At 34.2% G+C, this 10991-nt stretch overlaps 1 protein-coding gene and 1 pseudogene across 1 annotated transcript; both read right to left on the minus strand.

Moving 5' to 3' along the window:
- Positions 1 to 3965: 3965 nt before the first annotated feature.
- On the minus strand, positions 3966 to 6001 carry LOC131609000 (phenolic glucoside malonyltransferase 1-like). Its single transcript, XM_058880615.1, has one exon. It carries the CDS (start codon positions 5961 to 5963, stop codon positions 4536 to 4538), a length of 1428 nt encoding a protein of 475 aa, XP_058736598.1. The 5' UTR covers positions 5964 to 6001; the 3' UTR covers positions 3966 to 4535.
- Positions 6002 to 7116: 1115 nt separating this feature from the next.
- On the minus strand, positions 7117 to 10247 carry LOC131609002 (uncharacterized; annotated as a pseudogene).
- Positions 10248 to 10991: the final 744 nt, after the last annotated feature.

Consider the following 10991-nt stretch of genomic DNA (forward strand, 5'->3'; position numbering starts at 1 on the left):
AAAAGATAAAACTGTTACACTTATTAAATATATGATTAATCAGAGAGAGAGAGAGAGAGAGAGAGAGAGAGGGAGAGATTCTTCTCTTAAAATAATATAGTGTTGTTTGAAACACATTTCAGAAATATGAAATTACATGCCAATACAAGTCCAAATTCTAAAGCGTATTCTAGTACAACTTTTATTAATCTATAGAAATATGTTCCATGAAAAAAATTTAGCTCATGGTGACGGCGGGAGAGATAAACTCTCTTCCTCTATTGTGAGATCAATTACAGTTAGTAAAGTTGTCTTAAAGATTTGATAAACTGCTTAAGATGAAACCAGCATTAAATTTCAACTCATGATTTTAGTTATATCTGTTTTGCATAAAACTTGCATGATTTTTTGGTAGATAAAGGATAAAACATATCATCAATATTCTATTTTTATTTACCTTGGATGGATGAATTGTTGGACTGATGCGAAGTTCATCCATTACCCATTCAGTTTTCACTGGTTCATCTCCCACAATCTTCCAGAATTCAAGGGTGTTCTTTCTCCCAATGAACATATTGGTTGGCATAGAAATTTCAGTGCTCTTCTCCCAATGAAACTCAATTAGTTAGGGATTTATATTCACAGATTCAGTTTCATGGATGAACACAACAAAACATCAAACAAACACCATATTCATACCATAACATCAATTCACACACAATTATGCACAGAATTTAGTATAAATAATCATCAATTATATGATCTATCCAAAAATCATCCTAAAACCCAATCTAACAAACAATCCAATTGACCTAAATAATATCCCTAATCAACATTATCATCTAAAATACGATAAGAGATGTTAACCGGAGAGTCCCCCCTTACCTTAGCCAAAAGTTTTTGATTGGTCTCTTCCTCTTCTGTTCCTCTTTCACGTTCTTCGAGTTCCCAACTTCTCAGTTCTTTTCACGTTCTATCCCTTCTTTCCAATTTCCTTATTATTTTATGAAAAATAACATTTTAATTAGTAAAGGGCTGTACTAACATAACACCCCCTCCTTCTTACTAATATCACACATGGCCCAATGCCATAAACCATTCTTTTCAAATTAATTTCCACAAAACCCAAAATAATTCTAATTATTAATTTAAATTCCAATTAAATTAAAAATTAAAAAATACGGGTGTTACATTTTTCTCTTGAACTTCAAAGATGAATTAAATTAGACTCACTCAAGATTATTATGCAAAGGGAATGGGCTCAAGATGATAAAAATTGAGCAAGTTATGATCCTTTAAAGTTGGTACACGACTCCTTAACTTTCAAAGGAGACTTGTAATTTCTTATAACTTTTGAGGACTTTCTTCACAAAATTTATTCTTGACTTATGAGAGAAATTGTTGATGATGTCAAGGAGAATATTTTGCAAAGAGAAGCACTCAAAAATGTTGAAAATTGAGAAAGTTATGCCCTTCTAACCAAAGAACTTGTCCAATTAGGTCCATCTTCTTGAATCAACTTGGAATCCTTAGAACTTTTCTTGCATTATTAAATATGAGGAAGTACATAAGACCTTGGAATGATATTCTCTTGAAGCACACTTGATTGTGAGGTCCATAGCTTGATGAAACTTGTTGAAGAATGCATGGAAATAAACACATGAACCTATGAAGTTCCTTGATGAATCAAACCACACAATCTTGAGATGAGCTTGACCAAATGAAGTGGGAAGATGATTAGAATATGACACTTGATGATAAGAAGTCCCTCTTGAATATATATATTTAAATATTCTCCTGCTTAATCTTTATTTGGTTTATAAAATTAACTTAAATATTTTTATAAATCAAAATTTTTATAACTGAATCTCGTTTTTCAACCATCACAACCTCTTTACTCTTGTATTTAGAGCTACTTGATCAACAATTTATATGATATCTCAATATTTACTAGTTAAAAATTTACTTATCATGCAATAAATAAATAAGTTTATGTTTGAATTAGGATCACTTACTAAAGAGTGCATATTAAGCTATTCCATATAAGATTTTTAAATTTTATGAAGCTAGTACATATTTGCTATTGTTAAATAGGATCCATATATGTTTTGTCATAGTTGAAACCTCACAAAATTGAAATTTCTACAGAGAATCTTTCAAAATGGTAAGACAACCTAATTTAACGCCCTCAATTTATTTTACACAACCATAAATCAGACATAGTGGGGTCATCCAAGGTTAATCAAGTGTTTGGCTTGGTAGTTTTTTTAATTTTTTTATAGCATGACCGCAAGGTGTGTTTTTTTTAATGATTAATTGTTATCATACTTGTAGTTAATGATAGTTATATGTAGACTGCACTAGGTTAAAATTCATTGCTTGAACTGCAGATGTTGATACATGTATGAGAAATCTGATTATGCTTATATGATAGTTGTTACTTGTGGACTGGAATTTGTCGTCATGTCTTTACTTTTTTTTTTTTTTTTTTGACAAGAACAAACTCAACAACTTTCATTCATCAAACAAAACTCAATACAAGGAGGTACCAAATTAAAGAAACTACGCCTAGACCAAGAATTGGCCGCCTTAGTTAAAGTATGGGCAACCGAATTCGCTTGGCGCTTAATGAACTTTACCTCAAAGTTCAGAAAAAAACTTAACAAATTCTGAATAGATTTGATAATAAGACTAAATTCAGAGGGGCCAGCATTTTTGGCTCTAATAGAATTAACAACTAGCTGACAATCACTTTCAAAGGTAACATGAGAGAAATGTGATGAGCTGGCATGATGAATTGCTTCCTTCAACGCCATGGCTTCAGCTTCATGAACAGAAAGAAAACCCACGTCCCAAGAAACACCTCCTTTGATGAATCTCCCCAAATGATCTCTAAACCACCATCCTCTATTAGTAGTACCACAAACATTATTAAACCCTGCATCAACATTACATTTCACATGATTTAACATAGGCAGAATCCAAACCACTGGATGATTATTATTAACATCCCTTATATGATCCTCTCTAGCTAAAAACCAATCATACTAGTTATGATAAGCTTGTAAACCAATTCTTATAGCATCTTGACGATCATCTTGCCAAACCACATTATTTCTACTCCGCCAAAGGACCTCAAGCATAACAGCAAATCTACCCGCAACCCGTCGGTCCTCTCGACTACAAACGTCAAAAATAAGTGACTTAGCGTCATGAAAAGAATGTAAACGTTGATCGATTATAGATGACAAACCTGCTGCCCGCCAACTTTGAGAAGTAGATACACAACCGAAGAAAACATGCCAATCATCTTCATCTTGTAAATCGCACCAAGGACAAAGAGATGGGCAAGGAACATGATGTTGTTGCAAATTATAGCAGGTTGGAAGGCAGCCCCTGCAAATTCTCCATAACAAATGCTTAGCTCGCGAAGGCGCGAAAATGTTCCACAAACTTTTCCAATTTCCTCCCATATCGTAGTGTGTAGATCTACTTTGCACCCCTCTCCAAAGTCTATAACCCGATTTCACACTATAAACTCCATTCTTCTCCTCATGCCAAACCAATCTATCTTCCACCACATCCTCCACCAAAGGCACTCTGAGAATACTTGCAGCCCCCACATGATCAAAAAGAGAGTTCACCTTTCCCACATCCCATTGTTTAACATTATGGGTTTATTTTCTAATTTTGATGCCATTTTGGCTAGTTTTTAGTGAATGAGATTTATGGTTCCAGATATCTAATGTAACGTTAGAATACGTTTGTTTTAATTGTGCTTTTTGTTTATTGGATGAATGTTATATAAAAATTTTGGTTTAATATTTTTTTAAAATAATATTAAAAAATAAATCGAGTTGTTTTACACACGTTATAAGATTTTTGTTTACTGAATGTCCAGCAGTATGCAAAAATATTTGGCTGAATAAAATAGAATGTAAACGAAATAAAATATAGTATAATTATCAAATATTTTACCTGAGTCATAACTAAAATAGGGTGCAATATACCATATTTTTACACCCTTTTAGGGTGTAAATTTGTTGACATTTATAATAAACATTATTCATTCTACATCCAATTTTTATCAAATGAGGTGTAAATTTGTTTAATTCAAACGCCTATGTAACAATTTACACCCATTATTTATGAAATAGAGTGTAAATTATCCTCTATTTATACCCATTTTAAAACATTCATCGAATATTTTTCACTCTTTGAATTTACACCCTGTAAGAACGGGGTGTTAAATGTGTAAAAAACGGATGTAATCTCTCTGCAGTAGTGGTTGCTTTATGCCATCCATTACAATATTTTCCCTGCTAATATTCTATGGCACTGCTTTCCGTCGTCCATCACAATATTTCCTTCGAAAAAACAATCAATGAGCTAAATTCATAGCCAAATTTAATGCTTCATAAAATATAGAGATAAAAAATGCATTTATCTTTTATTCAAATAACAAAAGCAAATGTTTTTAAGGCAAGTAATCCCTTTTGTTCCGATCGATATGAAGAGATTACTTGCCAAGATTTGAATTTGCTCTCCAAAATCAATTAACACAAACTTAATCCTTCAAAAAACAAAGTACTAAATACTTCCATAACATGTTTATTAAGAACAAGTCCAATTTCAATCCCACCTCTCCCATCTTTGCTCTCTGCCAAACCAATTGTGAAATTTCTATCAATAGACACTATCTCCACTTTTTCCGGCCTCCCCCAACCAAAATCATTTTCATAAACTTCAAATCTATTAGATCCCGCCACTCCAATAATTTCGTATCCTTCCTTCATCAAACTTGTAATTTTACCAATCATATCTTTAGCTCCTTCAAGAACATCATTTTCATTTATCATCTTTATTTTCTCATGAATACACTTCGCAACCAAAAACACTCCATCTTCATCTACGAAATCCAATGGTTTTGTATCAACCAAATGTGCCCAAACACAATTACCGAAATAGTTACTTGCTATTGGTGGTTCTAACCTTGCTCTACAATCTACAATAAACGAAAAAGCAAATTTCTCTTTCTCATTTTGAATTTGATGAATCGCTTTTGCAACACAAACTAATGAATAAGCACAAGTCAGAACAAAAGATGATAGGCTCTTTGGCTTTGATTCATTTGTATTGAATATCTCCCATTTGGATAAAACTGATTCCTTTATCTTGTTCAAATCTTCGCGCTTGAGCTCGAACGTAGCTCGAACATAGTCTTCGAGTTTTGGTTCAAAAGGGAGAATCTTCAAGCTTCTTTCGTTTCCTTTTTCATTTGGAAACATCTTAGTCAAGATGTTTGCGAAAATATCACTAAGTCCATGTCGGTCTTTGATGCTTTCTCTTTCGAGTAAAGGCTCTAACTCTGGCAACAAAGTCGGCGATTCTTCGTTGTTGGTGGTTTTTTTGCATAGATAAGCCCAAGCTTTAATGAACATGGTTGAAGATTTTCCATCTAGAACGGCATGGTGTGTGCTTATTCCAATCGAAAACCCATTTTTTGGAAAAAGGGTTATTTGAATGGAAACTATTGAAGCAAAGAGATCGGTTGATTCCAAAACCGGTATAAAAGAACGAGACAAAGAAGTTTCTTTGGGTGAGTTTTGAATGAGATGATTGAAATCGGAATCAGATTCTGCAATGAGCAAGGACACTCCATTATCATCATCATTGGGATTGAATTGGATGAATGGTTTAGAAGAATCTAAAGGCCAAATGATTTTACCAGCTAGAGGGAGAAAATGTTGGAGGGTTAAAGAAAGTGAAGATTTGAGAATTGGAACAAGATTTTGAAAGAAGAAAGAGGGGTGTGATTGTGAAATAGGGAGGGTGTAGAAGAAAAGTCTCTCAACTGGGTGAAACCTTAGCCACAATATGTCTAGAAATGTGAGAGGAATTGTTGTTGTTGTTGTTTGGGTTGATGATGTAGGAACAACTTTCAAGTGTTGGTGGATTTTAAGGTGGTTGTTGTTGGAAGCCATGTGAGGTGTTGTTTGAATATATTTGTTAGCTATGAAAAACTAGAGAGAAGCTTTATAGATAGAGTTCAAAGTTCATATTAAAAACAATAACAGATTATTAGAATTAATTTTAAAAAATAAAAAATAAATTATGAAATGATAAAAAATGTGAGCCACGTATTTGAAATGATGAGTTAGTCTATCCATGATGTCGACTATTCATTCATAGGAAAGAGTAAATCAAAACATAAACGTTATGCTGTTGTTTTGGCAAAATTCATTGTCTTACTAACTTAGTAGTACGAGGACTGTTTCTGAAAAGTTAAAATCACAACTGGATTTTTATTTGTTTAATTAATAAAAAATGTTTTTTAAAAGAGTTATTTTTGGGTTGCGTTAAAGGCACATATTAAGGATACTATAATTAAATAAAAGTATCTTCAACCGTGAATTCAACACTGGCAAACCAACTCCACGAACCTCCGCTGAAGGTGGTCTAAGTGCAATAAAGTTAAATTTAAAATTTCAAAACATTGAATGCATGCATTTCAAGAGAATATTTTTACAAATTGTGTATTAACTTGTGCATTTGAGGCACACGTTAACTTTTCTCTTTATTTTTTATTAAAAAAATTCAAAATATTTTATTATTTATTGTTTTCTATAATGCATTTTTGAAATAAAATGGAGAAGTGGAGTCTTCTTTATTGTTTCTTCTAAGACCATTTACAATGGTTGAAAAACTCAACACCCACTTTTTCAACTCCCAACACTCCACATCATTTTCTCTTTCTTCCACCTAATAACTCAACACTCATTCAACTTTTACCCTCTCCAATGGTTTTTCATTCAACACCCTACCCCACCACTTTTTATTTTCATATTCTTATTTAAATTTTATTTTTATTTTTATGATTACATAAAATTACAATTATCGATTAAAATTAAATTAAAATAATAAATACCTAATAATTTATTTTTTAATTTTTTGTATTAAAAACAAAATTTATTTAAATAATTGGATACGATACAAATCATCTTAAATTAATTTAAAATACAACACACAATTAACGTAATTAGTACGTTACAAATAATTTAAAATGCAATACAACACACAAGTAACGTAATTAGTACGATACAAATAATTTAAAATGCAATACAACACACAAATAATTCAATCACGGAACATTCCAAACTTTGTCCATATGTGCTTCACTAGATCGGCTTGCAATTCTTGATGAACATTTGGATCACAGAACTCTGATCTAGCACGCACATGATTTGCAAAAGCGGGTAACACCTCGGTCGAGTATGGTTGTGGTGCACTAGATCCACTTTCCCCAGATTGCTCAAAATCGGTCCAACGTTGAGAATATGAATCTCGTTCATCCTCAACAATCATATTATGTAATATGATGCATGACCTCATATACCCAAATCAGCTATGTCCCACAAGCGAGCTGGTTCACGGATGATTTTAAATCGAGCTTGGAGCACTCCAAATGCACGTTCGATGTCCTTCCGACATCCCTCCTGAAATTTTGCAAATAATTTATCGGGTTCACTTTGAGGAAGTCTAATCGATTTGACGAAAGTTGGATAAGAAGGGTAGATACCATCAGCTAGATAGAATGCCATATTATATGGACGTTGATTCACAAAGAAATTCACTCTTGGAGCCTTTCCCTGTTCCACGTCATCAAACACTGGTGACCGGTCTAGAACGTTTATATCGTTCAACGTTCCCGGACATCCAAAAAAGGCATGCCAGATCCATAGGTCATGAGATGCAACTGCTTCAAGAATAACTGTGGTGGTTCCCTTATCCCCTCTAGTAAATTGTCCTTCCCATGCTTTAGGACAATTTTTCCACTCCCAGTGCATGCAGTCAATACTCCCAATCATCCCTGGGAACCCCCGCATTTCACTAACATGCAGTATTCTTTGCAGGTCATCTTGGGTTGGTGCTCTCAGATACACTTGCTCGTACAAGCGTATGATTCCTTTACAGAATCTACGTAAGCACTCCAATGCTGTAGTACCTCCTATTTTGATGTACTCATCGACCGCATCTGCTGCAACACCATATGCTAACATTCGCATTGCTGTGGTACATTTTGCTAAGGGTGATATACCTTCTTTATTGGCTGCATCAACTCGCTGGGTGAAGTAGTTATCACTACTTGAAAGGTCCCCAACGATTCGAAGGAAAACATTTTTTTTCATCCGGTACCGACGACGAAACATTTCATCGTCATATGTAGGCTCATTGGCAAAGTAGTCGTCAATTAGTCTTTGGTTTGCCGCTGCATGATCTCTATTGAGATATTTTCTACTACGAGGTGCATTATCTTCCGATATTTTGTTTCTACGCTCTCTAAATCGATTGACTATATAATTTTCTTCAATTTCACGATTTTGATTGTAGGCTGCGATATCAAAATGATATTGTGATGGATCCATTTTTTTGTGATATTGGAGGTAGATTGGATGGGATTTGGGATATTGGTACATAAATGGATGTATGAGTCCCTATATATAAATGGATGTGGGTGGTGGACCACTGACGGATTCGAAATAATTTATTGTATAGAGTTAATTATCAGATAAGGAATATATTCGAATTGGGTGGTGGACCACTGACGGATTCGAAATAATTTATTGTATAGAGTTAATTATCAGATAAGGAATATATTCGAATTGGGTGGTGGACCACTGACGGATTCGAAATAATTTATTATATAGAGTTAATTATCAGATAAGGAATATATTCGAATTGGGTGGTGGACCACTGACGGATTCGAAATAATTTATTGTATAGAGTTAATTATCAGATAAGGAATATATTCGAATTGGGTGGTGGACCACTGACGGATTCGAAATAATTTATTGTATAGAGTTAATTATCAGATAAGGAATATATTCGAATAGATTCGACAATAATTAAAGCAAACACTACACTAGCATATTGAAACAACAATAATTAAAGCAAACACTACACTGACATATAGATTCGACAATAATTAAAGCAAACACTACACTGACATATTGAAACAACAATAATTAAAGCAAACACTACACTGGCATATTGAAACAACAATAATTAAAGCAAACACTACACTGACAAATACTTCATTGAAATTAATTATCAAACAGTTCTGCCTCCAACTTTTTCAACAGCTGGTTCTTCCGGTCATCTAGATGCTCTTCGGAAGTTAGCTTTAGATACATCTTCATTTTCTTGGTTTTAGTCTTTTCCAAGGCTATATTGTTAGCCTGCTGTTGCATCAAGGCTATGTTGTCCAATCGTTCAAGCTCTTTCGTCTTGAATTCTTTGTATTCAGCCCATTCTTTGTCCACCACCTCCGAGGCATATTCCTTGCTTTTCTTTTTACCCTTTTTTTTAGCTGCCTCCCTTCCTATAGGACGAGCACTGGATTCTACAGTGTTTGAGCCACATGCATCACTCTCGCGAGATCTCTTAGATCCACTACTTCCTGAGCCAATATTTCCTCCTACTTGACTAACATAACGTGGTTGATCACGGAGAGCGTGCCATTCTTCCATTAAAGTGAATCTAACATTCTTCCCACATGCATATAATTCCTGCGCTTTTGCCAAAACATCATTCTCCGACCAACCACTTCCTTGCATACGCTTAGCGCCATCATAAGCGCCAATCCATTTACCCAACACTTTGTTCATATAATTAAAACGGTTTCGGCATGCAGGTCCATCACGCGGAGGATCGAATGAGCAATGCTCATTACAATACTCAGCAATTTTACCCCAATATGTTTCACCTTTCTGGTTTCTCCCGACAACACTGCTTGTTCCAAATTTAATCCACCCACTAATTAGCACCAAATTTTATTCAGTGTTCCATGCTGGTTGCTGAGTTTTCCTGCTCTTAGGAGTTGAATCCTCTGAATTTGGAGCGACTTCATTAGAAACTATCATGCCACCAATAGTTAGTTGTGTTGAAAACTCGGGAAATTCAGGTACACCACCACTTGGAAAATTTGCATTCGCCATTGTCACATAACCATTAAACGGGGGTGTTTGAGATGGATTTCTCGGCATAGATCCATAATATGGTTGAAAGTTTGGAACAGAGGATGACTGGTTGAAATTTGGTGGAAAACCAAAACTAGGTATGTTTTGAGGATGTTGGTTGGAAAATTGATTTGGATTTTGATAATAGTTGGGATTTTGATAATTGTTGGGATTTTGAAAATTGTTGGGATTTTGGTTAAATGGAAAATTAGCAGAATTTTGAGTGTTAAAATGATTATTGGGATCCATTTCACTAAAAAAAGACACTTAACTTAAAAAAAACACTAATAGAAAGATAATAATAGAGAAAGATAGTGAAAAACTTGGTTTTTTTTTCTGTGTCCAAATCAAATGAACCAAGTCTCTATTTATAGAGAAAAAAATCATGAATTTTGGTATAAAAAAAAAAAAAAAATTTGCAGCGAAATAATTGAGTTCAAAGTATTAAATGGATAAAAATCTGGCCAGCCAATCAGACACAGCCACGTGGCTGCACTTATCTCCTTTTCCATTCTCTCTCCGCGTGCAGAACTATCCCACTCTCACTCCCGCGCGTGGCCCACACGCGCCAGCTTTGCTCCAATCACACGCTGCCACGTCAGCTTCTGGGACAGATTACTTGGTGTTGAGTTTTCTCAACATCTCTCTCCTCCAACACACACTCAACACCACATTCAACTCCCCATTGCACATCTTTTCCCCATGTTGACTTCAATTCAACTCCCCATTGCACTTGGTCTAAGCCTGAGTTTCGAATCATGAAAAATCAAGATAGAAATTTTCGGTTGGTAAAAACTATCAATAGTAACTTCTTAAAATTACATTGGAGAAACTTTAAAGGTACGGTGGCGGTGGTAGGCTACATTTCCAAATATACACTAAGTTTTTTATTGAATGTTGTACATATTTTAAAAATTTTGCAAAATGATTTATAAACTTTTTATAGATTTATTTTATAAATTTTAAGAAAATTTATCTAAAAATCATTTTATT

This window comes from Vicia villosa, linkage group LG6 (genome assembly GCF_029867415.1).
Source record: "Vicia villosa cultivar HV-30 ecotype Madison, WI linkage group LG6, Vvil1.0, whole genome shotgun sequence".
NCBI classification, from domain to species: Eukaryota; Viridiplantae; Streptophyta; class Magnoliopsida; order Fabales; family Fabaceae; genus Vicia; species Vicia villosa.